Genomic DNA, 27932 nt, shown 5'->3' on the forward strand with positions numbered 1-27932 from the left:
CCCGGAGGAAGGGGCCGCGCGGGTGGGACGGCGACGGCGGCTCCGCGCGCGGCGGGACCCTTTGCAAGCCCGGCCGCCCGCCGGCACCCAGAGCCGGATGGCTGCCGCGGGGCCTCTGGCTGCAACGCCGACACCGGGGCGAGCCGGAGCCAGCGCTGCCGCCTGCTCTCCCCTTGCTGCCCCAGTCCTGCGGGGCGCTGGCACCACTCGTGCTGGGGGTGGCCTGGCATGGCACAGCACGGCACGGTATGGCATGGCATGCTTCGGCCCGTGTGCCGCCCAACGATCCTGCCAGGCCCCGCGGCACCGAGAGCAGGCACTGGCCCGGGGGCGCAAGGACGCTGCAAGCGCCCAGCACGCGTGCACACGCACACGCATGCACATGTGCTCACACACGCATGCACACGTACACACAGGCACACGCGCACACGTACACACAGGCACACGCGCACACATGCACATGTGCACACACATGCACATGCACACGCACACACGTGCACCCGCTCGCCACGGCCCCACTTCGGCCCCTCTCCGGGAGCCGCCTGGCTCCGGCGGTGGAGCCCTCGGGGCCGAGGGAGCCGCCAACCTTCCAGCGAGCAGCCGCAGCCGGCAGCCGCCCCCCGGCCTTCCCAAGCGGGCGGCACCTGCCGCCTTGGCCCCCTGCCCGGGGCCGGGCACCGCGCGCGGCGTCGCCCGGCCGGGGGCTCGGGGAGGGGGCCTGAAGCGGGGAGGAGCCGGGGGGGGGGAGCGGGAGGCCGCCCGGCCCGGCTCGGACCAGGCGGCGGCGAGGGCCGGCGCAGCAGCAACAGCGGCGCGGGGGAGCCTGGGAGCGTCCGGGCCGGCGCCGCGCCGGGCCAGCACGGGGCTCGGCCACCCTCCCCGGAGCCCCCGGGGTCCCCCCGGAGGGGCAGCTCCGCGCGCCCGCCCGGCCCCCCCGCAGCGCCGCTGTTAACTCTTGCACCACTGCCGCCGGCCCGGGGCCGTGGCCGCGCCGAGCTGATGCCGCCGCTCGGCTTTGTGCCTCTGCAGCGCCGGGACGGAGCCCGGGCCCCGCGCCAGCTCTTCCCCTGGCAGCCCCTTCGCAGCGGCGCTCGCAGAGCTTCCTGCGGGCACGGCCGGCTCGTTCCAGGCCCGCTCCGGTTTCAGGAAATGGGGCGTCACTGCATGGCAACGGGAATGCCGGCGCAGCATGGGAACGCCAGTGCAGCGCGGGAACGCAGGCAGGGCGCGGGAACGCAGGCAGGGCGCGGGAACGCAGGCAGGGCGCGGGAACGCCGGCGCAGCGCGGGAACGCCGGCGCAGAGCAGGAACGCAGGCAGAGCGCGGGAACGCCAGTGCAGCGCGGGAATGCAGGCAGAGCGTGGGAACGCCAGTGCAGCGCGGGAACGCAGGCAGGGCACGGGAATGCCAGTGCAGCGCGGGAACGCAGGCAGGGCACGGGAACGCTGGTGCAGCGCGGGAACACCGGCGCGGCACGGGAACGCCGGCACGGCGCAGGCAGGAGCAGCCGGGCAGCCCCCGCCGCCGGCTCCCTACCTGGGGCCAGGCGGGCCGGCGCCGCTCGGACGCTGGATGCTGGGCGGAGGGGAGGGCCGGGATCCGCCCCGGCGCCCCGTCCCCGTCCCCCGTCCCCCGAGGCCGGCTCTGCCTTCCCACCCACCGCTTCCTCGGCGCTCCGCTCCGCTGCCCTCCCCTCCGCCGCCGGCTGGGCCCCGGCCAAGGACGCAGCTCCGCCGGGAGCGCCCCGGGGCCGGGCCTCGCCGGGGCGGGCATCGCGCGGCCGTGTGCAGCAGCACCTGCCGCCCCCCCAGCACCGGCTGCACCCCCCGGCCTGCATGGACCCTCTGGAGCCCCCGCTCTGCCTCCCCCCCCAAATGGCCATGCCCGCAGGGGCCGGCAAAGGCGCCGGGGCTCCCGGCTGGACCGTGCGCCACCTCCCGCCGACGGCTCCCGCTGCTTCCCCACCGGGCGCACTGCGGCTCGCCGCAGATCGCCCATGGAGGCCGTGGACACGGGCACGGGTCTCAGAGCTCGGGCACGGCACGGCACGGCACGGCACAGCATGACAGGGCACGGCTCAGCAGGGCATGACAGCACAGCATGGTGTAACACTGCACGGCACGGCATTGCACTCCCCGTTGCAGCATGGCATGGTGTGCTATGACACTGCACAGCATGACGCGGCACAGACGGCACGGCACAGCGGCACGCCACGACACGGCATGGCATGTCACGGCACAGCACGGCACAGCACAGCATGCCAGGACACGGCATGGCACGGCACGGCACAGCACAGCACGGCGTGCCAGGACACGGCATGGCACGGCACGGCATGGCACTGCACAGCTGCCCAGCAGGGTGAAGCCAGTCCTAGACAGACCGAGTCCCCTTGCACACCCAGGGCATGCTGCTCCTCTGCACGTCGGGTGTGCACCAGTGAGTGTGTGTGAGTGTGTGTGCAGAGCAGTGTGTGACAGGCTGGCGTGCGTGCAGCACGGGGACTGTGCATGTCCGAGTGTCACCTGGAGACAGGGCTGGGAGTGTGCATCACGGGTGTGCATGTGCATGGTTGTGCGTGCATCACGGGATGTGCATGTGCACAGAGTGTGGGTGTGCATCACAGGGGTGTGTGTGTGCACAGGTGTGAGTGCATCACAGGGGTGTGCATGAGCCTGGGGTGTGGGTGTGCATCACCCAAAGGCAGGGGGACGCATGAGCATGTTGGTGTGCGCCTGTCCATGCACACGGGGTGGCAGAGAGGGGTGTGCGCGCTTGTCTGTGCGTGTGCAGGTGTCACATGGAGGTGAGGTTGTTTGTCACCACGCCTATGCCTTGGTGGAGCAGGGAGGCGCCTGTCCGCGTGTGCGTCCTCCCCAGGTGCCACGGGGTGTGTGCGTCAGGACGCCTGAGCGAGGGGCAATTACCGCTAACGAGCAGGCGGCTCCCGCGGAGCCCAGTGAGGCCACGACGAGCTGAGGTTTCGTCAGACAGAGCAGCCTGCGAGTGGCCCCGGCCTCCCGGAGCGCAGCTCCCCCGGCATCGCCTGCTGCGCACTCCACTCTCTGGCTGTGCACACCCAGCTACACCGCGACACCCAGCCCTGCACAGCTCTGCGGCTCTGCAAACCCGGCTACACTGCGACAGCCAGCCCCACACAGCTCTGTGGCTCTGCAAACCCGGCTACACTGCGACAGCCAGCCCCACAGGGCTCTCCGGTTGTGCACACATGTCTCCACTGCAACACCTAGCCCTGCACTCACAGCTAACCACAACAACCACTCCCACAGGGCCTTCTGACTGTGCACACACAGCTATGCCATGACACCTGGGCTCTCACTCACAGCTACACCATGACACACAGCCCTGCAGGGCTCTCTGGCTGTGCACTCACAGTTACACCACAACACCTGGCCCCACACTCACAGCTACACCACAACACCTAGCCCTGCAGGGCTCTCCAGCTGTGTCTACCTGGCTACAGCACAACACCCAGGCCCACACTCAGAGCTACACCATGACACTCAGCCCTGCAGGGCCTTCTGGCTGCACACACCTGGCTACACCGTGACACCCGGCCCTGCGCTTACAGCTTCACCACGATACTTGGCCCTGCAGGGCTTTCTGGCTGTGCACACCCAGCTACACTGCAACACCCACAGAATCACAGCAGCACAGAACAGTTGAGGTTGGAAGGGACCTCTGGAGATCATCTAGTCCAACAACCCCTGCTCAGCAGAGTCACCTAGAGCATGTTAGACAGGGTTGCATCCAGACGGGCCTTGAAGATCTCCAGAGAAGGAGACTCCACAACCTCTCTGGGCAACCTCTTCCAGGGCTCTGTCACCCTCACAGGGAAGAAGTGTTTCCTCATATTCAGGTGGAACTTCCTGTGGTTCAGTTTGTGCCTGTTGCCTCTTGTCCTGTTGCTTGGTACCACAGAAGAGTCCGGCCCCATCCCCTTGACACCCTCCCTCAATGTATTTGCAGACATTGATAAGATCCCCTCTCCATCTTCTCTTTCCAGGCTAAACAGGCCCAGCTCTCGCAGCCGTTCCTCATAAGAGAGATGCTCCAGTCCTCTGATCATCTTCGTATCATACAATCACAGAATCCGTAAGGTTGGAAGGGACCTCTGGAGATCATCTAGTCCAACCTCCCTGCTCAAGGAGGGTCACCTAGAGCATGGTAGACAGGGCTGCATCCAGGTGGGTTTTGAATATCTCCAAAGAAGGAGACTCCACAACCTTTCTGAGCAACCTGTTACAGGGCTCTGTCACTCCCACAGTACGCTGGACTCTCTCCAGTAGCCCCATGTCTCTCTTGGACTGGGGAGCCCAGGACTGGACACAGGACTCGAGATGTGGTCTCACCAGGGCTAAATAGAGGGGCAGGATCCCCTCCCTCCACCTGCTGGCAACACTCTTCCCAGTGCACCCCAGCAGACCATTGGCCTTCTTGGCCACAAGGACACATTGCTGGCTCACGGTCAACTTGTCATCCACCAGCACTCCCAGACCTTTCTCTGCAGAGCTGCTCTCCAGCAGGTCAGCCCCCAGCTTGTACTGGTGCCTAGGGTCATGTCTCCCTAGGTGCAGGACCCTGCACTTGCCCTTGTTGAACCTCAGGAGGTTCCTCTCCGCCCAGCTCTCCGTCCTGTCCAGGTCTCTCTGAATGGCAGCACAGCCCTCAGGTGTATCAGCCACTCCTCCCAGCTTGGTATCATCAGCAAACTTGCTGAGGAGGCACTCATCCAGATCATTGATGAAGAAGTTGAACAGGATGGGACCCGGTCCTGAGCCCTGGAGGACATCACTAGCCGCAGGCCTCCAACTAGACTCCACGCCACTGATGACGACCCTCTGAGCTCTGCCTTTCAGCCACTTCTCAAGCCACCTCACTGTCCACTCGTCTAACCCACACTTCCTGAGCTTCTCTAGGAGGATGTTATGGGAGACAGTGTCAGAAGCCCTGCTGAAGTCAAGGGACATAATGTCCACTGCTCTCCCCTCATCTACCCAGCCAGTCAGTCCATCACAGAAGGCTCTCAGATTGGTTGAGCATCATTTCCCCTTGGTGAATCCATGCTGACTTCTCCTGATCACTTTCTTGTCCTCCATATGCTTAGAGATGACATCCTGAATGAGCTGTTCCATCATCTTTCCAAGGATGGCAGTGACGGTCACTGGCCTGTAGTTGCCTGGGTCCTCCTTCTTGCCCTTTCTGAAGACTGGAGTGACACTGGTTTTCTTCCAGTCCTCAGGCACCTCTCCTGTTCTCCACGACCTTTCAAAGATGATGGAGAGCGGCCTGGCAACAACATCCACCAGCTCCCTCAATACCCGTGGGTGCATCCCATCCGGGCCCATGGATTTGTGGGTGTCAAGTTTGCCTGAACGATCTCTAACCTGATCCTCCTCGATCAAGGGAAGGTCTTCCTTTCTCCAGACTTTCTCTCTTGTCTCCAGGCTGCAGGATCCCTGAGGGCTGCCCTTAGCAGTGAAGACTGAAGCAAAGAAGGCATGCAGTAATTCTGCCTTCTCTGTATCCCGTGTCACCAGGGCCTCCGCCCCATTCAGGAGCGGGCCCACATTTTCCCTAGTCCTCCTCTTGCTGCTGATGTCTTTGAAGAAGCCCTTCCTGTTGTCCTTGCCAGATTTAATTCCAACTGGGCCTTAGCCTTCCTCCTCTCATCCCTGCACACTCTGACCACGTTCCTATATTCTTCCCAAGTGGCCTGTCCCCTCTTCCATGTTCTGTGTAGTTCCTTCTTCTGTCTGAGTTTGGCCAGGAGCTCCTTGCTCACCCATGCAGGTCTCCTGCCCCTTTTGCTGCACTTCTTACTCATAGGGATGCACCACTCCTTGAGCTTGGAGGAAGCGATGCTTGATGATTAACCAGCTCTCCTGGACCCCCTTCCCTTCTGGGGCCCTACCCCATGGGATTCCCCCAAGTAGGGCCCTGAAGAGGCCAAAGTCCGCCCTCCTGAAGTCCAGGGTTGTGATCCTACTTATTGCCCTGCTTCCTCCAAGCAGAATCCTAAACTCCACCACCCCATGGTCACTGCAGCCAAGGCTGCCCCAATCTCCACGTCTCCAACCAGTTCTTTCTTGTTTGGTACAAGGTCCAGCAGGAAACCCCTCACCTGGCCCCACACTCACAGCTATACCACGACACTCAACCCTGCAGGGCTTTCTGGCTGTGCACACACAACTACATCACGATACTTGGCCCAGCACTCGTAGCTACACCATGACACTTGGCCCTGCAGGGCTCTCTGGCTGTGCACACATAGTTACACCACAACACCAGGCCCAGCACTCATAGCTACACCATAACATTCAGCCCCAAAGGGCTCTCTGGCTGTGCACACAGAGCTACACCGTGATGTCAGGCCGCCGGGGCCCTCCAGTCCCACACATACAGCTACACTGTGACGCCCAGCCACTGCGGCTCTCTGCTCCCGCACACACAACTACAGTGTGACACCTGGCCCCACAGGGCTCTCTGGCCCTGTATACATGGCTACACCGTGACACCTGGCTCCTGGGGTTTTCTGGCTGTGCACGCATGACTACAGCGCGACGCCCAGCCCCTTGGGCTCTCAGGCTGTGCACACACAGCTACACTGCAATGCCCATCCTCTGGGGCTCTCCAGCCCCCCACCAACAGCTACACTGTCCTGCCTGGACCCTGAGGCTCTCCAGCTGTGCGCACACAGATACACCGCGACGCCCGGCCTCTGGGGCTCTCTGGCTATGTACACATGGCTACACTGCAACACCCAGCCCCTGGGATTCTCCAGCCCCCTACACGTGGCTACACCGCAACACCTGGCCCCCGTGGGGCTCTCCGGCTGTGCACACACAGCTACACCACAATGCCCAGGCCCGGCGGCTCTCCGGCCCCGCACATACAGCTGCTCCATGACGACCGGCCGTGGGGCTCTCCAGCTGTGTGCACACAGCTACACCGAGACGTCCGACCCCTGGGGCTCTCTGGCCCCGCACACATAGCTACACCGCGAAGCCCGGCTCCTGGGACTTTCCAGCCGTGCACACACGGCTACACCATGACGCCTGACCCCACAGTGCTCTCTGACCTTGCACACAGTTACACTGTGACACCCAGCCCCTGGGGGTCTCTGGCCCCACACCCATGGCTACACCATGATGCCCAGCCTAGCGGGACTCTCCGGCTGTGCACACACGGCTACTCTGTGAAGTCTGACCCCAAGGGTGCTCTGGCTGTGCACACACAGTGACACCCGACCCCTGGGGCTCTCCGGCCATGCAAACACAGCTGTACCATGATGCTTGGCCCTGTGGGGCTCTCCAGCCACGCATATACAGCTACACCATGACACCCAGCCTCTAGGGCTCTCCGACTGTGCACAGATGTCAACATCATGATGCTAGGCCCTGCACACACGGCTACACCATGACACCTGGCCCTTGGAGCTGTCCAACTGTGCACACACAGCTACACCGTGCCACCCACCCCCTGGATCCCTCTGGCTGTGCACATACAACTGCACCATGACACACGGCCCCTGGTGCTCTCCAGCTGTGCACATGTGGCCACACCACGACACTTGGCCCCTGGGAGTCTCCAGCCATGCACACCCGGCTACACCATGCCTCCCATCCCCAGGAGCTCTCTGTCTGTGCATGCATGGCTACAACACGACACCCAGCCCTTAGGGCTCTCAGGTTGCGCACACATGGCTACACTGTGACACTCATCCCCTGGGGTGCTCTGGCTGTGCACACATAGCTACACCACGACCCCTGGCCCTGGCCCCTGGGGCTGCCCGGCTGCACACACACAGCTACACCGTGGTGCCTGGCCCCTGGGGCTCTCCAGCTGTGCACACACAGCTACATCATGATGCCCGGCCCCGTCGGTCTCAGGCTGTGCACACACAGCTACACCATTATGCTCAGCCCCTGGGCCTCTCCAGCTGTGCACACACGGCTACACTCTGATGCCTGGCCCCCAGGGCCCCCCAGCCATGCACACCTAGGCACAATGCAACACCCAGCTCCTGGGGCTCTCTGGCTGTGCACACACAGCTACACCATGACACCCGGCCCTTTGGGCTCTCTGGCTGTGCGCACACAGCTACACTGCAACACCCAGCCTCTGGGGCTCTCTGTCCATGCACATCCAGCTACACCATGACACCCAGCCCCTGGGGCTCTCTGGCTGTGCATACGCAGCTACACTGTGACACCCAGCCCCCGGCACTCTCTAGCTGTGCACACACAGCTACACCACAACACCCAGCCCTTTGGGCTTTCTGGCTGTGCACACCCAGCTACACCATGACACCCGGCCCTTCGGGCTCTCTGGCTGTGCACACACAGCTACACTGCAACACCCAGCCCCCGGGGCTCTCTGGCTGCGCCTTCCCAGCTACACCATTACACCTGGCCCCGGGGCTCTCTGACTGTGCACACCCAGCTACACCGCGACACCCGGCCCCTGGGGCTCTCTGGCCCCAGCCAGTGGAGGCTCTGGCTGCCTCCGCGCTGCCCGGCTGGGAGCAGCGTGCCGGGGCAGAGAGGCCCGGCCCGGGGCCCCACTCACCTGGCTGGGAACGACACACCCCGGGCAAAATTCCTCCCAACACCTGGAAAAGCAGCAGGTCTGGTTTCAACCGCAAGGGAAGGGCTTCCTGCCCCGGCACCTGCCGGCTCGGAGCGGGTCCCGGGTCCCACGTCCCTGCGGCTTGCACCGCAGCAGCCCTGCCCACCGCCGGCACGCGTGGCGCCCCACGGCGCCCCACGGCTGCCCCTCCACGGCGGAGCAGTGCGGGGACGCGGCCTGGCCCCGGGCGCTGCCCCCCCCCCCCCCGGAGCAGCCAGCGCCGTGGGCTCTCCAGCTGTGAGGGATATTTATAGCTACGCACAGGCGGCCGCCGGGGCTTTCCCCTTGCAAACAAGCACGGAGCCGCTCTCCTGGCAGTGCCCAGGCGGCTGCCGGGCCGCGCGCCTTGCCAGCTCCCTCGCGCTTGGCAGCGCAGCCGGCGCAGGCAGCCCGGCCGGGACGGGGCAGCGGCTGCACGGGGCTGCACGGGGCTGTGCTGGGCTGCACGGGGCTGCGCTGGGCTGTGCTGGGCTGTGCTGGGCTGCACGGGGCTGCGCTGGGCTGCACGGGGCTGCACGGGGCTGTGCTGGGCTGCACGGGGCTGTGCTGGGCTGCACGGGGCTGCACGGGGCTGCGCTGGGCTGCACGGGGCTGTGCTGGGCTGCACGGGGCTGTGCTGGGCTGTGCCGGGCTGCACGGGGCTGTGCTGGGCTGTGCCGGGGCTGTGCTAGGCTGCGTGTCGGGCTGCACAGGGCTGTGCTGGGGCTGTGCTGGGCTGCACGTCGGGCTGCACGGGGCTGTGCAGGGGCTGTGCTGGGTTGCACGGGGCTGTGCTGGGCTGTGCCGGGCTGCACGGGGCTGTGCTGGGCTGTGCCGGGCTGCACGGGGCTGTGCTGGGCTGTGCTGGGCTGCACGGGGCTGTGCTGGGCTGTGCCGGGGCTGTGCTAGGCTGCGTGTCGGGCTGCACAGGGCTGTGCTGGGGCTGTGCTGGGCTGCACGTCGGGCTGCACGGGGCTGTGCAGGGGCTGTGCGGGGTTGCACGGGGCTGCGCTGGGCTGTGCCGGGCTGCGCTGGGCTGCGCAAGGCTGCACAGGCCTGCGTGGGGCTGTGCCGGGCTGCGCTGGGCTGCACGGGGTTGTGCAGGGGCTGCACGGGACCTGCACAAGGCTGCGTGGGGCATGCACAGGGCTGTGCAGGGGCTGCATGGGGCTGCGTGGGGCATGCACAGGGCTGTGCAGGGGCTGCACAGGGCATGAACAGAGCGGCATGGGGCCGGCACGGGGCTGCACAGGGAATCACAGAATCATAGAACTGGCAAGGTTGGAAGGGACCTCTGGAGATCACCCAGTCCAACCCTCAAATGAGCGGTCCACACGGGAACCGAACCCACGACCTTGGCGTTATTAGCACCACACTCGAACCAACTGAGGAATGGACAGGGCTGCACTGGGCCGTGCAGGGCCTGCACGGGGCACGCGTGGGGCAGGCACAGGGCTGCACGGGGCTTGCGCCTCCTCCAGCCCCTTCTCGCAAGAGGCTCCAAGCCCGTCCCGCGCGGACGGCACCACCTCTCCCACCGAGACCCGCCGGGGTCCGGACCAGCGCGGCCGCCCCCACCAGGCTCGCGAACCGCTTGCCATGCGCCCGCCGGTTCAGCGCCGCGGCCGCGGCGCCCCTGGGACGCGGACGGCCCGGCACTGCAGAGCCGCTTCGAGCCCAGCCAGGCCTCGTTGCACCGCTGCAATGCGCCAATTAATGCTAATTACCAGCGCGACGGGTATCAGCGAGCGCAGGGGGACGCGGAGCTGGAAGGAGGAGGTGGCGACGGGCAACCGTCCTGCGACCGTCCCCGAGCGCAGCTGGGAAGGGCAGGAGGCTCCGACGGGAGCGACGCAGCGCCCGGCGGGGCCGAAACCCCTCCGACTCCACCCGCGGCGGGGAAGCGACAGCGAACGCGAAGGCGCCGCTCCCGGGACAGCGTCTCCCGGACCGACGGCACCGGCACGGCGTGCCGCGGGACGGGGGTCCCGGGCGGCAGCAGCCCCCGCTCCCCCCGGCCGCCTCCCCGGCTCCGACGGCAGGACGCCCGCGGCTCCGCGGCTCCGCGGCCCCTCGCTCGCGGCCCCGGCTCTCCGAGCGCCGCGGCGCGGGAAGCCGTGCCAGGTCACGTCGGGCTGCTCCGACGGCGGCCAGCGCCGACCCCCCTCCCGGCGGCCGGGGCCCCCGGCGCAGACCCCGCCGCTCCGGCCTTCTGTCCCGCCGCCCCTCGGAGGGGGCTTCCCGGAGCCGCCCGCTCCGACGGCCCGAAACCTCCCGGTTTCCAGGCTCCGTCTGCTCCTGGCCGACTTCTCCCCATTTGTTCCTGTGCCAGTATTGTTCTTCCACCGAAATAGCTGCTCTCCCCCCGCCCCCCCCCCCCAGCGCTGCCTCCCGCCCAGCCGGGCTGCAGCCCGCCGGAACGGGCAGCGCGGCCGAGCCCGGCGCCCGGCATCCCGCCGGAGCCCGCGCGCGCCGTTCCCGCGGGATCGCCCGGCGGATCGATGCGGCTGCTCCCGCTCCGAGGGCGCTGCGGGGAGCGGGAGCAGGGCCCGCGCCGGGCGGGCAGGGATGTCCCCGCCGTGCCCGGCCCGGGCGCCGCGGTGCCAGGCGGGGGCGGGTGCCCTGCAGCGAGCCGGGACGGCTCCGCTGGCCGGGCCGGGAGCTCGGGACTCCTCGGGACAAGAGGCGAGGGCACAAGTTGGGAAACTCCAGCGGATGCAAGCAAGAAGTCCCTGCCCGGACGGCTGCAGGCCTGGCACAGGTGCAGGGCACGGTGCAGGGGGCGGCGCGGCCCTCCCGCGTTTTGGGGCAGGCCGGGGCCGGGGCAAACCGCGGCCTGCCCGTGCACGGCCCAGCCTCTCTGGAGAGCAGTCCTGCACCGCCGCACCATGCCCTCCACCTCCACGCTGTGTCCTCCACCTCCGCGCCGTGCAGCCCTGCACCGCCGCACCGTGCCCTCCACCACCGCACCGTGCCCTCCACCTCCACGCCGTGCAGCCCTGCACCACCGCACCGTGTTTTCCACTGCCGCGCTGTGCCCTGCCATGCCGCCTTGCATCGCTGCGCCCTGCACCGTCACACCGTGCCCTGCACCACTGTCTCGCACCACCCACCGCGCCGTGTCTTGCACTGCTGTGCCCTGAGCAGCCGTGTTGTCTTGCATCGCCGCGCCCTGCATCGCCGCGCCCTGCATCCTGCACCGCTGTGCCGTCTCGCACCGCTGCTCTGCGCCCTGCACCGCTGCGCCCTGCACCACCGTGCCCTGCACTGTCATATCCTGCACCGCCGCAGAGTCCTGCACGGCCATGCCGCGTCCTGCTCCGCTGCACGGCCCTGCACCGCTGTGCTGTGCCCAGCACCACCACGCAGTGCCCTGCACTGTTACGCCAGGCCCAGCACCACCATGCCTTGCACCGCCGTCCCGTGCTCTGCACCACCGTGCCTTGCACCGCTGCACTGTGTCTTACACCCCACTGCTGCACTGTGCCCTGCGCCCCTCCGAGGGGCCCAGCACCCCTCGAGGGGCCCTGCAGCCGGCCGGGCGGCCTCCCCCGCGCACTCACCTGGGCATGTTTGCGCTTCCGCCCCGGCCGCCCAGCTTTCCTCATGGGCGTCCCCGGATCCTGCTTCTCCTCCTTGCTCTGGTTCTCCTCGGGCTCCTCTTCCCCCTGCTAGCGGGAGAGAGTGGAGGGGACGGTGACGTTGCCAGCGCCGGGCCCTGGCGCGGGAACGGGCCCTGCGCAAAGCAACCCACACCCGGGGCGGCCGCGGCAGCGCCGGGGGCCCGGCCCCCCCCCCGGCACGTCCCCCCGGCGCGGGCGGCTTCACCTGAGCCCCAGCAGATCCCGGCCGCGGGCAAGGCAGGAAGAGGCCGGTGGAGGGGGGCGGACGGGAAGGAGAAGGGGCCGGCGGGGGGGCTGGGGAAGGGAGAGGCCGGGGAGGGGATGGGAGCTGGCAGCCAGACAGCTCCCGACATCCAGCTGCACTCGCCGCCGCGCCAGGCGCCCTGCCACATTCCCGCCCGCCCGGCCCCGCTCCGGCGGCGCGGGCATCCCGCCGGCCCCGCGCCTGGGCTCCCCCGGAGCCGGCGCGCCGCCGCTCGGGGCACCCGGCACAGGGCCCCGCGGGCGCCGTGCACCCGCTCCCCGCTCCGCCGCCGCACCGCCCGCCCGCCCTGCCTCTCCCTGGGATTCCCGGCCGCACCTCGCGCCAGCGCCGGCGGGCGGGAGCGCGGCCATGCCGCCGGGCTGCCGTTCCCGCTCCCGGCGGACCAGAAAGCACAGCCGGGAAGCAGCACAGACTGGGAAGCAGCACGGGCTGGGAAGCAGCATGGGTGGGAAGTGGCACGGCCGGGAAGTGAAGCACCATGGGCTGGGAAGCGGCACGGTTGGGAATCAGCATGGCTGGGAAGCAGCACAGGCCGGGAAGAGGCACAGGTGGGAAGCGGCACGAGCAGGAAGCGAGGCAGCACGGGCTGGGAAGCAGCGTGCACCCGAGAGATGGCACGGACCAGGAAGCAGCACAGCCCCAGCCAGCGGCATGCACCGGGAAGCAGCTTGGGCTGGGAAGCGGCTTGCACCCGGCCAGTGGCACGGACCGGGAAGCAGCACGGACCGGGAAGCAGCACGGACCGGGAAGTGGCAGGCACCGGGAAGTGGCACGGACCGGGAAGTGGCACGGACTGGGAAGTGGCAGGCACCGGGAAGCAGCACAGACCGGGAAGTGGCAGGCACCGGGAAGCGACACGGACCAGGACGCGGCAGGTACCGGGAAGCGGCACGGACCAGGACACAGCATGCACCGGGAAGCGGCAGGCACCGGGAAGCAGCACGGACCGGGAAGCTGCACGGACTGGGAAGCGGCAGGCACCGGGAAGCGGCATAGACCGGGAAGTGGCAGGCACCAGGAAGCGGCACGCAGCCGGCCAGCGGGCAGAGGCGCTGCGGCCAGTGAGCCCGGAGAAACTCGGATGACCCCAACGGCAGGCGGCCGCGGCTGCCCACACCGGGCCGCGGTCCAGCTGGCCGGTCGCCCTCGGCCACGGCCGGCCGCGTCCCCGGCGCCCGGCAGCCCGGCCCGCCCGGGGACGGCTCTCCGCTTCCGGAGGAGGTGCCGGGAAGAGCAGCGGCCGCGCAGGCGGCTCAGTGGGCGCCGGCAGGGACGCGCCGGAGCCCCGAGGACGCAGCCGGGGAGCCGGCTGCAGGAGCGTCCTGCCCAGCCAAGCAAGCGCCGCCCTCCGGCGAGCCCTGGCCTGGCCCGGTGGCACCGTGCACGGTGGGCTCGCACGCACGTCATCACCCGGGCACGTGGATGTGTCACTGCCTGGTGCACAGGGACGTGTCACCACCTGGCACACGCACACGTCACCACCTGGTGCACATAGACATGCCACTGCCTGGTGCACATGGACAGGACATGGTCCGGGCACATGCACACATCACCGCCCAGTGCACACGCACATGCCTCAGCCCTGGGCTCGCACACATGTCACTGCCCGGTGCACACGCACATGTCACCGCCCGGTGCACAGGGACACACATCCACCTCGTGCACACAGACGTGCCTCAGCCCTGTGCACACGGAAATGCATCCGCCTGGTGCATATGGATATGCTCTGGCCTCGCGCACACACGCATCTGCCTGGTGCACACGGACAGGCCTTGGCCCCGGGCACCCGGATAGGCGTCCGCTCGGTGCACGCAGACGTGCATCCACCCTGTGCACACAGACCACGTCCGCCTGGTGCACCCGGACACACGTCCGCCCGGTGCACACGGACGTGCATCCACCCTGTGCACACAGACCACGTCCGCCTGGTGCACACGGACACATGTCCGCCCGGTGCACACAGACCACGTCCGCCCGGTGCACCTGGACACGCATCCACCCGGTGCACCCGGACACACGTCTGCCTGGTGCACCCGGACACACGTCTGCCCGGTGCACACGGACGTGCATCCACCCTGTGCACACAGACCACGTCCGCCTGGTGCACACGGACACATGTCCGCCCGGTGCACACAGACCACGTCCGCCCGGTGCACCTGGACACGCATCCACCTGGTGCACCCGGACACACGTCTGCCCGGTGCACACGGACGTGCATCCACCCTGTGCACACAGACCACGTCCGCCCGGTGCACCCGGACACGCGTCCGCCCTGTGCACACAGACACATGTCCGCCTGGTGCACCCGGACACACGTCCGCCCGGTGCACATGGACGTGCATCCACCCTGTGCACACAGACACACGTCCGCCTGGTGCACCCGGACACACGTCCGCCCGGTGCACATGGACGTGCATCCACCCTGTGCACACAGACACACGTCCGCCTGGTGCACCCGGACACACGTCCGCCCGGTGCACATGGACGTGCATCCACCCTGTGCACACAGACCACGTCCGCCCGGTGCACCCGGACACATGTCTGCCCGGTGCACACGGACACGCGTCCGCCCTGTGCACACAGACACACGTCCGCCCGGTGCACGCGGACGTGCATCCACCCTGTGCACACAGACCACATCCGCCCGGTGCACGCGGACGTGGCTGCACGCGCGCTCAGCGGCAGCGCCGTGAGAGCACCCCGGCACGCGGACACAGGCCGGGCCCCACCGGCGGGGCAGCCCCCCAGCCCGCTCCGGCCCCGCCGCTGCCACCGCCGCGGAGGCCGCAGCCGGGCTCTGCCTCTGCATCCCCTCCCCGCTCCCCCTCGGCCAGAAATAGCTCAATCCGCTCTAATCCCGGCCGGCGGCTCAGGCTCAGCCGCGCCGGCCCCCACGGAGCCGGAGCCGGAGCCGGGGCGGCGCGAGGGGGGCAGCGGGGCCGGCGCGCCCCCGGCTGCAGCCCCGTCCCTGCTCCGCAGCGCCGCGTCCCCGGGGAGCGCCGGCGCCGGAGCACCGGGCCGAGACCCGGCAAACTCGCCGCCCCCGCCGCCCTCACCTTGTGCGTGTCGAGCGCTTCGCGGTCCGGAGCAGGGCTGCTGGTGTCGACGTTCCCGCTGGACGGCATGGCGCGGGCCCGAGGGGAGGGCACGGCGCGGGGTAGTTAAAAACAACCAAAGAAAAATCCAACAGAAAGCAGGAAAAGCAGCCCTGAAACGGCCGGCCGCGGGAAGGCGTTCGGTGTCCCGGCGTCCCGGCGCTCCGGCCTTCCGCTCGGGGGAGGGGAGGGGGGCAGCCCGGAGCCCTCGCCGCTGCAGCCCCTGCGTCTGCCTGTCCGTCCGTCCGTCTGTCCGCCCGTCCGTGCCGCCCGGCTCCTTCCTGCCACCTGCGAGGGAAGCGGAGGGAGGGGGGCGGTGAGCGCCGGCCCGGCCGCCCCCGGCCCCGGCCCCGCGCCGGCTCCCGGCCCCGGCGCGCGGGAACCGGCCGCCCGGCACCTGTTGCCATGGCAAACGCCGGCCGCGGCCGAGGATGCCGCCGCCGCTGGCACCGCCGGCCGCTTCCAGAGCTTTCCAGCGGCGGCTCCTCGCTTCCCGCCGCCCTCGCCCGCGCCGCCGGCCCGGCCCCCCGCGGGAAACGCCGCCGCCGGCGGCTCCCGGGCCCGCCGGCAGGCGCGATCCCCTCGGCACAAGGAGCAGCCGGGCCGCGCTGGGGAAGCGGCGGCGGAGCGGGGACGAAGGCGGGGGAGCGGCGGGAGCCCAGCCGGCGTTTCCCGGGAAGGGGCGCTTGCCCGCTTTTTGCGCCGGCGCCCACGGCGCTGGGAGGAGGGCTGCAAGCAGCCGGCGCCGGCGACCTGCACCGCCGCGGCCGGGGACGCTTTTGGGCCGGCGGGAGCCCCGATGGCTGTGACACGGCACCGAACGGGTACGGGGAAGCGGACGAAACTCTCGCGCCGGCTCACAAACACACGGGCAGCTTGCAAACGTGCCGGCAGCGTGCAAACGTAGCGGTGGCTCGCAAACGCGCCGGCGGCTCGCAGACATCCCGGTGGCTCGCAAACGTGCCGGCAGCTTGCAAACGCAGCAGCAGCTTGCAAACACGCCGGCGGCTTAGCAAACGCACTGGTAGCTTGCAAACGTGCCGGCAGCTTGCAGACGTGCCAGGCGCCTTTTGGCCCGGGGAGGCGTCCCCACGCGCCCTGTCCTCGGGTGACCCCGCAGCGCTCCGTGCCCGGGCGGAGGGGACCCCCCGGCGCGCGCGAGTGCCGCGGCAGCGGGTCGTCCTTGCTGCTCCGAGTCACCGCCGCCCCCTCCGCCACCGGCGCTGCTGCTTCCCCCTCCCCAGCGCCGCGGAGGGAGCGCGGGACTGACGCAGAGGGCAAGGGAGCCGTGCCGCGCCGTGCCGTGCCATGCCATGCGGTGCGTCACCCGCACCCCGGCCCGCGGCAGCGCCCCGGCCCGTGCCGCGAGCCGGCGAGGCCACCCCGGGGACCCTTCGGAGACGTGTGCGCGCCTAAGGGAGGATTTGGGCAGCCGAGGGGCCGCTGGGGCTCATCCCGCCCGGCGCGGCGGCAGCCGCCAGCCCGCGGCGCGGCGCTGGGCGCAGGCGGCCGGTATTTCCTAGAGATGCTCGTGGACATTTCATTTTAAGAAAAAAGGCCCCTGCTAGGAAGTTTCGAGCTGACTCAGCACGAAAGGCTGCTGCACGTGCGGCGCGTCCGCGAGAGCGGTCGCGTAGGGCGAGCAGGTCCGCTCCGCTCCTCGCCGGGAATTTCACAGCGCCGGGATCTGGAGAGGTGGCTGAAGTGTCCTGCAGGCCTTGGGGCGGCCGGCGGGGTCGCGGCTCTCCCGCGTGCCGGCCGCGAGCCCGGCTCCGCCGAGCACGCACTCGGTGCAGCGATGCAAATCGCGTAAACCAATCCAGTTGTGACACCAGCTACGTCACACCGAGGGGCGAAACACAGAAAGAGGAACTGAGCTCAGAGGAAAATTGCATTTGCTCACGCACACACGAACACCCAAGGCGGGGGGGGGGAGGGATAAAAAAGGAAAAAAAAAAGAAGAAAATGGGAAAGAAAGCGCCGCTAACCCGAGCTTGCCCGCCCGGAGAAGGGGCAGAGGCAGCGGGGAAGCCCAGAAGCAGCAGATCCGTGAGCCGACGCACCAGGCCTCCACCGCTCGCCCTCCCTTACAGATTTCGCAGGCGGGCGGGGGGGCGGGAGGGATTTTTTTTAAAGTTTGCATGAGGGGTTTTTTGGGTGTTTTTTTTTTTTTTTTTTTTTTTTGCAGCTAGACTTTCCAAAAGCGGCAGGTCGGAGCGGCAGATCCAGCGCACCGGCTGAACTTTGCTCCGGCGCGCGGGGGGCCCGGCGGGTCCCGGCTGCTCCCGCCGGCACCGCAGGGCTCGGGGCGCCCGCGGGAGGAAGGGACGAAGGGAGCCGCCGCCGCCTCCAGCTCCCCACACACGGATTTTACACGCCGAGAGAAGTTCACACTGGATTTTTATTCTGTTCCCCGGCGTTCCTGCACAGGGGTATCCGCTCAAGCAAGTTTTCCTGGAGATCGCACAGCTTCCCCTCCGCACCACGCCGCCACGGACAACTTTCCGAGCCGGTTCCCGGGCGCAGCCACGCTCCCCCCCGGCACAGCAAGCGTTTCCACACGTCAAGGGCTTCAAAAAGCAAAGGGGGGGAGAAAAAGAAAAAAAAAGAAAGAAAAGGAAAGGAAAAAGCAGGAAAAGCCAACCAGCACTTGCAACCCTCGCCTGCAGCTGCCGGAGAGCGCGGCACGCGCGGCGGCGGGCTCCGCCGGGCGCGGGAACGTGCAAACGCCCATGGGCTTCGCGGGGCTTCTCCGGCCCGGCCCAGCCCGGCGTGTGCCGGGGAGCCGAGGCGAGGAGGATCCCGATGAGCCAAGAGGGGCGAGATGTGCGCGGGGCCGGGTGGAAGGCGGCGCCGACCGATGCCCCGCGGCCTGGGGAAGGGGCCGCGGCGACGCTCCGCATCCCAGGGAAGGGATCCCGGGGAAGGGCTGCGGCGCAGCTGGTGCCCCGGGAAGGGGCCTGCGGCCCCGTGCCCCGGGGACGGGCCCACGGCGATGCCCCGGGAAGCGGCCCGGGGTCCCCGGCCCCGGGAAGGGGCCGTGCTGATGCCCCGCGGCCCGGGCAGGGGCTGCGGCGGTGCCTGCGGAAGGGGCCCGATGCCCTGTGCCCGGGCAACGCCGCGCTGCTGCCGCCGGAGGGGGCCGCGGCGGGCCGGGACCCGGCGCCCCGCACCCCGGGGAAGGGCCGCGGCGGCGCGGCGGGCCGGGACCCGGCGCCCCGCACCCCGGGGAAGGGCCGCGGCGGCGCGGCGGGCCGGGACCCGGCGCCCCGCACCCCGGGGAAGGGCCGCGGCGGCGCGGCGGGCCGGGACCCGGCGCCCCGCACCCCGGGGAAGGGCCGCGGCGGCGCGGCGGGCCGGGACCCGGCGCCCCGCACCCCGGGGAAGGGCCGCGGCGGCGCGGCGGGCCGGGACCCGGCGCCCCGCACCCCGGGGAAGGGCCGCGGCGGCGCGGCGGGCCGGGACCCGGCGCCCCGCACCCCGGGGAAGGGCCGCGGCGGCGGCAGTGCCCTTCAGCCGCGCGGATGCGGCGCCGTCAAGGACACGTCCGCGCCCGGCGCGGCGCGGGGGCGGCCGCGGACCCCCGCCCGGGCCCGGCCCCCCCGCGCCGCCGCCCCGACGGGCCCGGGGGCGCCGCCGCCGCGGGATGGAGGGGCCCCGCGGCCGGAGGCGGGGGGGGGGGCTCCGACGGGGCCGGGCGGCCCGGCCGGGAGGCGGCGGCAGGAGGAGGAGGAGGAGGAGGAGGAGGAGAAGCAGGAGGAGGAGGAGGAGGAGGAGGGTCATGCCAGGCTGCCATGTTTTCCTGCTCGGCCGCCGTGCCCTCCCTGCCAGTCGGCGGGGGCGCGGGGCAGGGGGGCGGCCCGCCCCGCCGGGGGGCGCCGCCGAGCGGGCTCAGCCCCGCGGCGCGGCCCGGCGCGGCTCGGCCCGGCCCGGCGCGGCGCGGCGCGGCGCGGGGGGGTCCGGCCGGGCCGCGGGGCTGTGCCCGCCGTCGGGGGGCCGCGCCGCCGCCCCAGCGCGGGGGCGGCGCGGGCAGGGCCGAGCGGCGCCGCTGCAGCGCGGGGGGGGCCTTACCTGGGCCGGTGCGGGCCCGGCGCGCCGTGCCGAGCCGTGCCGAGCCGAGCCGAGCCGCGCCGCGCCGCCGCTCCTGCGCCGCCCGGCGAGGCCTCCTCCCGCAGCGCCGCCGCCTCCACTGCAGCACCGAGCCGCCCGCCCCGCGCCGCCCCGCGCCGCGCCGCGCCGCCCGCCCGGTCCTAGCGCCCGCCGCCGCCGCCACTGCAGCGCCGAGCGCCGCGCCGCGCGGTCCTAGCGCCGCGCCGCCCCGCGCCGCGCCCCGCGGTCCTAGTGCCCACCCGGCCGAGCCGGGCCGGGCCGAGCCAAGCTGAGCCGTTCCGTGCTGAGCCATGCCAAGCTGTGCCGCGCGGAGCCGAGCCGCGCCCCGCGGTCCTAGTGCCCACCCGGCCAAGCCGAGCCGAGCCGAGCCGGGCCTAGCCATGCCAAGCCAAGCGGGCTGTGTGACGGAGCGCTGGAGCAGGGCGCCCAGGGAGGCTGTGGAGTCTCCTGCCCTGGAGATACTCAAAACCCGCCTGGACGTGATCCAGTCCGACGTGCTCTAGGTGACCCTGCCTCAGCAGGGGTTGGACTAGGTGATCTCCAGAGGTCCCTGCCAACCTCCACCCGCTGTGCTGCTGGGGCGTCTGTGGCCGAGCAGCCGCGTGCAGCGCCGAGCGGAGCGGTGCTGAAGCAAGCGGCGCTGTGCGGCTGTACGGCGGCCAGGTGAGCGGAGCGGGGCCGCCTGTGCAGTGGGATGTCGTGTCACGCCACATGGTGCTAAGCTGCCCTGAGCCGTGCCGGAACGCACTGCGCTGAGCTGAGCTGGGCTGAGTGGGGCCATACGGTGACAGGCCAAGCAGAGCCGTGCTGCACAGCGCAGCATCGAGGCGCGCAGGGCAGGGCTAAGCTGTGGTGCTGTGCAGAGCCGAGCCGAGCTGAGCAGTGCTGTCTGTGCAGTGTAGTGTCATGCCGTGCAGTGCCAAGCTGAGCTGAGCTGTGCCATGATGTGCTGTGCAGTGCCAAGCTGTGCAGAGCTGAGCTGTGCGGCACCCTGCTGTTCTCAACCGTGCTGAGCAATGCCAAGCCAGGCCAAGTGGTGCAGCAGTGCGCAGTGCGCTGCAAAGCCAAGGCATGCCACGCAGTGCTGAGCTGTGCCACGCAGTGCCGAGCTGTGCCATGCCGTGCCGAGCTGTGCAGTGCTGAGCTGAACCAGGCAGCGCTGTGGCACGCTGCACCGTGCCGTGGCAAGCTGGGCTGCGCAGTACCAAGCCTTGCACTGCAGTGCTGCGTGTAGCCGCCCCGTGCCTTGCACTGTGCGTGCCCTGCCCCAGTGCACTGCAGTGTCCAGCAGTGGGGCACGTCCGCGCTGCGCACCCTGCATGCACCCGCCCTGCTGCACACTCGAGGCCTTGCTCTGGCCCCAGTGTCCTGTGACACCCCGGCCTGCAGCAGGGGCCCACGTCCCCGGGGGTCCCGGGAGCCTGCCTGTGTTTCCAGGGATGTGCGAGCACCCGAGCATCCTCTGGGGACGCTTTTTTTAGAAGGAGTTTTGAATGGAATTTCCTTGAAAGGATCAAAGCCGAGTAATGGGCATGAACGCACCGTGAAGGCTTGGAAACCAGAAGATGAATAAAAGGACTCATCAATTAGGATGTCTTTAAGTCTCGTGATTTGTAAACACGTGTGGGCTTTCTCGGAGGCTGAATCACATTCCTGCGGCGTCGGGACGAGGAGCTGGCGGGGCAGAGCCACGCGCCGCGGCGAGGGCAAGGGAGCAGCTCCCTCGCCGCCGGCTCCCTGAGCACCCAGCGCAGCCACAAGCCTCCACTTGAACGGCTTTTTTTTTTTGCAAGTATGCGCCAGTAATCCCCAGCACTTTCCAGCGCCCCCGGGGAGGGCTGGAGACCGGCGCTGGGAACGCAGTCTCTCCGCAAAGTGCCGGGGCGGCGGCGCACAAGTGCATCCCTCGCCCGGGGCCGGCGGCTTCTGCTCCGCAAGGGCATGGAAACGCCGGGAGGTCGAGGGCTTGGGGACTGGCCACGAGGAGCACTGCAGACCCCAAAATACTTGTGGGTGTCTGTTTTATCGGAGGAAGGGGCCGCAGGGCCGCAGGGAGGTGGTGGCCAGGGGTGGCCTCCTGCCGCGTCCTCCGGCGCCGAGCACACCTGGCCGAGGGAACCTTGCTGGAAGCGCCCCGAAGCCAAGAGTTTAGCAGGTTTGGAAAAACCCAGCAACCCCGGAGCGGGTGTTTGAGCGGGTAACACGTCTACCCAGTGGCAGGGCAGGCGGGGGCAGCTGCCGGGTGCGGAGCAGCTGCCGTCGGAGGAGGCCCACGGGCCGGGCCGGCGCCGCCGCGCAGGGCTGCAGACGGGCTCTCCGCAGCCCGGCTGCCGGTCGGTGCTGGAAGGCGCCGAGCGCACATGGGGGCACTGTGAAGTAAGACATTAATTAATAATAATAATTAATGCTGCGTTCCCCCTGGCTTAGTGCGACCGTCTCGCTCAGCGCTGCAGGGGAAACCTGCTCCCGCTCTCCCTCCCGCGCTCCCGCGACGTTTCTGCCCCGAGCCCCTGCGGCAGCCCCAGGTTTCGCCCCGGGCAGTGCCGGCCTGGCACCGAGGCCGCTCGCGGGCGATGCGCGGCCCCCGCTGCGGCCCGTCTCCTGCAGCCATGGTGTGTGTGTGGGGGGGACGTGCCGCCTTCCCACCACCGTGGGGACGCTGTACTTATTTCCTGCCGAGCAATTGCCTCCTCCGCGGCGGGCGCCCGGGAGCTCGGGGCGATGCAGCGCCCGCGCCGGGCGCTCCGTGTCGGCGCTCCCCCTCCTTGCTCAGATCGCCCTTAGCCAGCGCCTCGGGGTCTCCCTTTCCCGGGGCAGAATTGGCAAGGTGAGGGTGCCCCGGTCCCCCTCGGTGCCTGGGACCCGCCGGGGGCAGCAGGGGTGTTTGCAAATACATTGGGTTTGCAGGCAGGTTCCCGAGGAGGGAACCCAGGGCTCTGCTGCGCCGGCGCGAGGCTTCGCCCCCACTGCGGCTGTGGCTGCTGCCGGCGGCGCTTGGGGAGGGACCCAGCGCTCCTGGCCAAAGGCACCGGCCCCTTTTTTGCACCTTTTCCAAACACACCCCATTGGAGAGGAAAAAGCACTGACGGGACGAGCCTCTGCTGCGGCGGTGTGGGCGCCTGGCTGGGGCCTCCCGCGTGGGGAATGCTGTGGGAATGCTCCGGGAATGCTCTGGGAGTGCTCTGGGAATGCTGTGGGATGCTGCAGGAATGCTGTGGGAATTCCGTGGGAATGCCACAGGAACACCACGGGAAGGCCACAGGCCACTGCAGGAACGCTGCAGGAATGGCACAGGAAGGCTGTGGGAAGGCCGCGGGAATGCTGCAGGAAGGCCACGGAAAGGCCATGGGAATGCCATGGGAAGCCCATGGGAAGGCTGTGGGAATGCTGTGAGAAGAAGGCCATGGGAATGCTGTGGGAAAGGTGCCCTCAGGGGCGGCAAGCAGCGGGGGCCTGCAGGCGCTGCCAGCTCCCCGAAGCGCCGAGCTCCCCCGGCGGCTGCTGCCGCTCCGGGATGAGCAGCTCCGGTCGGGCTGTTGGGCTCAGCCACCCTGGGCTAAATCTTCTGAGTGCCAGGAGAGGCTGGAGGCGGCGGCAGCACGGCAGCAGGCTCCCGGCACAGAGCGGGCGCTGCGCCATGAATCCCGGCGGCGGAGGGAAAACAGCGAGAGCGCTGCCGGGAGCTGCACAGCACCTGTGCCCGCTGCACTGCTGCGCCCGCTGCCCTCACCTGCCTGCTGCACCGATGCACCCGCCTCCGCACTGCCCGCTGCACCAAGGCACCCGCTGCCCTCGCCTGCCTGCTGCACCGATGCACCTGCCTCTGCACTGTCCCCCCCCGCTGCACCAAGGCGCCCGCTGCCCTCGCCTGCCTGCTGCACCAATGCACCTGCCTCTGCACTGCCCACTGCACCGCTGCGCCCACTGCCCTCACCTGCCTACTGCACCAATGCACCCGCCTCCGCACTGCCCACTGCACCCGCCACCCTCGCCTGCCTGCTGCACCGATGCACCTGCCTCCACACCGCCCCCCCCCCGCTGCACCAAGGCACCCGCCGCCCTCGCCTGCCTGCTGCACCGATGCACCCGCCTCCGCACTGGCCGCTGCACCCGCCGCCCTCGCCTGCCTGCTGCACCAATGCACCTGCCTCTGCACCCACCCGCTGCACCGCTGCCCTCGCCTGCCTGCTGCACCGATGCACCCGCCTCTGCACTGCCCACTGCACCGCTGCACCCGCTGCCCTCGCCTGCCTGCTGTACTGATGCACCCCCCACCCTCTGCCACCTGCTACATTGCTGCCCTTGCCTGCTTGCTGCACCCACTGCACTTGCTGCCCTCAACTGCCTGCTGCACCACTGCACCTGCTGCCTCACCCACCCACTGCAGCGATGCACCCACCACCCTCTGCCACCTGCTGCACCAATGCACCTGCCGCCCTCGCCCGCTTGCTGCACCCACTGCCCTCACCCGCCCAATGCACCCGCCACCCTCTGCACCAATGAACTCACTGCTCTCACTCACCTGCTGCACCCACCACCTTTGCCTGCCCACTGCACCCACTGCCCTTGCTTGCCCACTGCAACGCTGCACCCACCACCCCAGTTTAAAGCTCTTCCTCCGTCTCGCCCTTCCCAAGCTCTGATTCCTCGTTTGCAGCTGTCTCCACATCGGGATTTATTATTTTGGCAGCGGCTCTGCCTCCATCTTTTCCTCTCCGATTTCCTTCCCGTCAGCCCTGGCCAAGGCAGTGGCAGCGAGGCGTGCGGCACCGCGACTGCTCGCCCGCCGGCCGTGGTGGCCCTTCCCCGCCGGCCGCGCGGAGCGGTGCCGGGCAGCCCCCGCCTGCGGCCCCCTCCCACCCTGGCGGGCGCAGCGGCCGGGCGGCGGAGCGGCGCGGGGGGCATCTGCCGCTGCGCTCCCGCCCGCTGCGGCGGGCCCGTGGGGTGCGGGGGCTGCACCGTCCCGCAGCCGCCGCGCTCGCCTCGGCCCCCGGCCGCGCGCGGGGGCCCCGCAGCCGCGGCGAGCAGCACCTGCTGTGGCCCGTCCCCGGGGGCACGCGCCTGGCACGATGGGCACCTGCTTGTGTGTGACGGGTGGCACGGCGCAGTGCCTGGGTGCGTGCATGTGTAACACGGCGCAGGGCGTGTGCATGCGTGTGCATGCGGGAGCGAGATGCAGGGCAGCGTGTGCATGCGTGTAACAGCTCTGTGTGCAGCATGTGTCACAGGGCAGTGTCTGTGTGTGCATGTATGCATGTGTACACGGTAGTGAGCTGTTGCCTGTGTGTAACAGCTGTGTGTGTGTGCATGCGTGTTACACACGTGTGCAGTGAGTCAGCGCACTGCTCCTGTGCAGGACGTTGATGCAGCGGCCTGCGGCACCGGCTGGAAATGGCTTCTGCACGGTATCACGCGCAGCATCAAAGCCGACGCTCTCCTTCGCCTTTCCTCTCTCCATAATTCACTTAGGTGTTTCCATGACGTCTCCGGAGCTGTGCGCGCGAGCGTGAGCAGCCGCTGCCGGCGCCGGGGGGGCCCTGCCAGCCCGCGCAGATGGACAAGGCTGCTGGCCCCGACGCTGCGCTGGCTGTGCCGAGCCGCGCCACACCGAGCCGTGCCAAGCTGCACTGAGCTGTGCCAAGCTGCACTGAGCCATGCTGAGCTGTGCCAAGCCATGCAAAGCTGCAGTACGCTGAGCTGTGCCAAGCTGCACTGAGCCGTACCAGGTTGTGGCTGTGCTGAGCCATGCCAAGCTGCACTGAGCAGTGTCCTGCCAAGCCACACTGAGCTGAGCCAGACCATGCTGCACCGAGCTGTGCCAAGTTGCACCGAGCTGTGCTGAGCTGCACTGAGCAATGCCATGCCAAGCTGCACCGAGCAGTGCCCTGCCGAGCTGCACTGTGCTGTAGCAAGCTGCACTGAGTGATGCCCTGCCGAGCTGCACCATGCCAAGCCATGCCAAGCTGCATTGTGCTGTGCCCAGCTGCAGGGAGCGGCGCCATGCTGAGCCGTGCCAAGCTGCACTGAGCAGTGCCATGCCGAGCCGTGCTCACTCCCCACTGGAGCATGGCCCACGGTGCCAGCCCCTGCTGGGTGCTGGTACCCGGGGCTGGGAGCCCGCAGGCCTCCGCATGGATCATCCACACTCTGCGAGGAAGCGCTGAGCAGGGGGAGGAGGGTGGCTGGGGGAGGCCCATGCCACAGCATCCACGGCCACACACAGCACCCATGTCCCTCTCAACAGAGCACCCCTGCCCACACACAGCACCCTCATCCATACACAGCACCCTCATCCATGCACAGCGGCCGTGTCCAAGCAGCGCACCCATGTTCATACATAGCACCTCCATCCACGCACAGCACCCACGTCCATGCACAGGACCCATCCCCTGTCAGGGGGGCCAGGGCGGGGGGGGGGGGAGGGGAGACCCCGTTCCAGTTGCTGGGGGAGGGGGGGGTGTCCAGGGCTGCGTTTGGGAGTGGGTGGCAGCACAAGGAGGCTCCCCCGGCTGCCGCGGTGCCCGTCACAGTGGCGTGGGGACCCCCGGGAGTCTCGGAGACCTGCGGGGCGCCCCTTGGCGAGGCGCCCCTCCCTGGAGAGGAGCCCTGTGCCCGGGAGCCCGTGCGCATATCGGGGTGCCCGGCCCTCCTGGGACCCCCTGCACCCCGCGCTCCCATCTGGAACCAACCCTGCGCCAGGTCTCTGCAGGGGCCGGGGCTGGGCGCGGGGTGGCGGGTAACCTTCCCGGCGCCATCTGGGATGCTCGGCACCAGATGTGCCACCGCTGGCCGCGCTTCCTGCTGAGCCCCCCCTGCCCGGGCAGCGCCCGCCGGCGGCTCTGTAGCACAGATTCGTGTGTGCATGCAAATGTCCACCTGGGCCCGGGGAGCGTGTGGGGCTGGGAGCACGCGGGGCAGGGAGTGTGCAGGGAGTGCATGGGGCGCGCATGGGGCTGGGAGTGCGTGGGGGGTGTGCAGAGAGCACGTAGGGGGCACGCAAGGAGTGCATGGGGGTGCACGTGGGGTGGGGAGTGCACGGGGAGCACGCGGGGCTGGGAGTGCGTGGGGAGTGTGCAGGGAATGTGTGGGGAGCACGTGGGGCAGGGAGCATGGGGGGAGCATGCAAGGGGCGCATGGGGGTGCGCGTGGGGTTGGGAGAGCGCGGAGTGTGCAGGGAGTGCACGCGGGGCTGGGAGTGCGTGGGGGGTGTGCAGAGAGCACGTGGGGGGCACGCAAGGGGTGCACTGGGGTGCACGTGGGGCGGGGAGCGCGCGGGGCGGGAGCGCGCGGGCCCTGCGCGGCGGCGCGCACAGGCGGCCCCGGCGCCGGCCGTGCGGGCGCAGGGGTGCGCGGGCCGCCGCGGGCGCGCGCCCGGCCGCGCCGCCGTCCCGTTGCCACCTAGCGGCCCCGCCGCGGCCCGGCCCGCGCCCGCCGGCGGTTCCCTCGGCCGCCGCCGCGGCCCCTCGCCCCGCCCGCTGCCCCGCGGCGCCGCGCCGCAGCTGCCTGCGTCCCCCGCGCAGCCCCGACTTCCCATTAAATCCGTTTTTCTCGCTCCTCTGCTTTTCTTCCCCACGTGATCAACAGCCGAGGCGCCCCGGAGGGATGAGACGGATTTATTAAATATTTGGCAGATGACAGAACATGGCTTCCAGTTTCCAGATTTCTATCAGACGCGTTCCCGACGCCGACAGGGTCTTTCCGAACATTTTTTTTTCCCCCCTCTTTTTAATGAAATGCTCACACGGATGCCCGCACTCACTCCCCAATGCACGCGCGCGGTTGTGCACGTGCACACACGCATGCACATGCACGCACACGCGTGCACACGTGCGAAGCCCCGGAGCACCCAGGCGTCGCAGCGCCGGGCGCGGGCGGAGGGCGGCTGGGGCCGGTGTCCGCCGAGCAGCCGGCAGCCCCCGCGCCGCGGGCGAGCGGATCCGGCCCGGCTTCAGCCCGGGACCGGGACCGGGGCAGAGCGGCGCGGCCGCCGGCAGGCGCGCGGGCGCTTCGGCCTCGTGCCGGGCGAGCGGCGGCTGCAGAAGCGAGCCGGGAAGTACCGCGGTGGGTAGCGAGGGCGCAGAGGAGCGAGCGCCGCGCCGCCAGCCCCGCGACCCGCCCCTGCGAGGCGGACGCCCGTCCCTCCGCCGCCGGCGCGCCGCGACCCCGGCCAGGCTTGGCGGGACTCCGCGGGGACCCCTCGGTCCCGCCGCC

At 69.6% G+C, this 27932-nt stretch overlaps 1 protein-coding gene across 3 annotated transcripts in view; it reads right to left on the reverse strand.

The window, feature by feature from the left end:
- DNMT3A (DNA methyltransferase 3 alpha) overlaps positions 1-19790 on the reverse strand; it is a 57734-nt gene extending 37944 nt beyond the window's left edge. For 2 of the 3 annotated variants that reach the window (XM_062571261.1, XM_062571263.1), the window contains exons 1-2: positions 15573-15729; positions 12192-12299 (exon numbers count right to left, since the gene is read on the reverse strand). In XM_062571261.1, coding sequence (XP_062427245.1) covers positions 12192-12299; positions 15573-15641 — 177 coding nt within the window. In that variant the 5' untranslated portion in view covers positions 15642-15729. Of the gene's footprint in view, positions 1-12191; positions 12300-15572; positions 15900-19682 lie in introns of those variants that run through there. The other variant, XM_062571262.1, reaches the window with a different exon arrangement.
- Positions 19791-27932: the final 8142 nt, after the last annotated feature.

This window comes from Rhea pennata, chromosome 3, assembly GCF_028389875.1.
Source record: "Rhea pennata isolate bPtePen1 chromosome 3, bPtePen1.pri, whole genome shotgun sequence".
Lineage (NCBI taxonomy): Eukaryota > Metazoa > Chordata > Aves > Rheiformes > Rheidae > Rhea > Rhea pennata.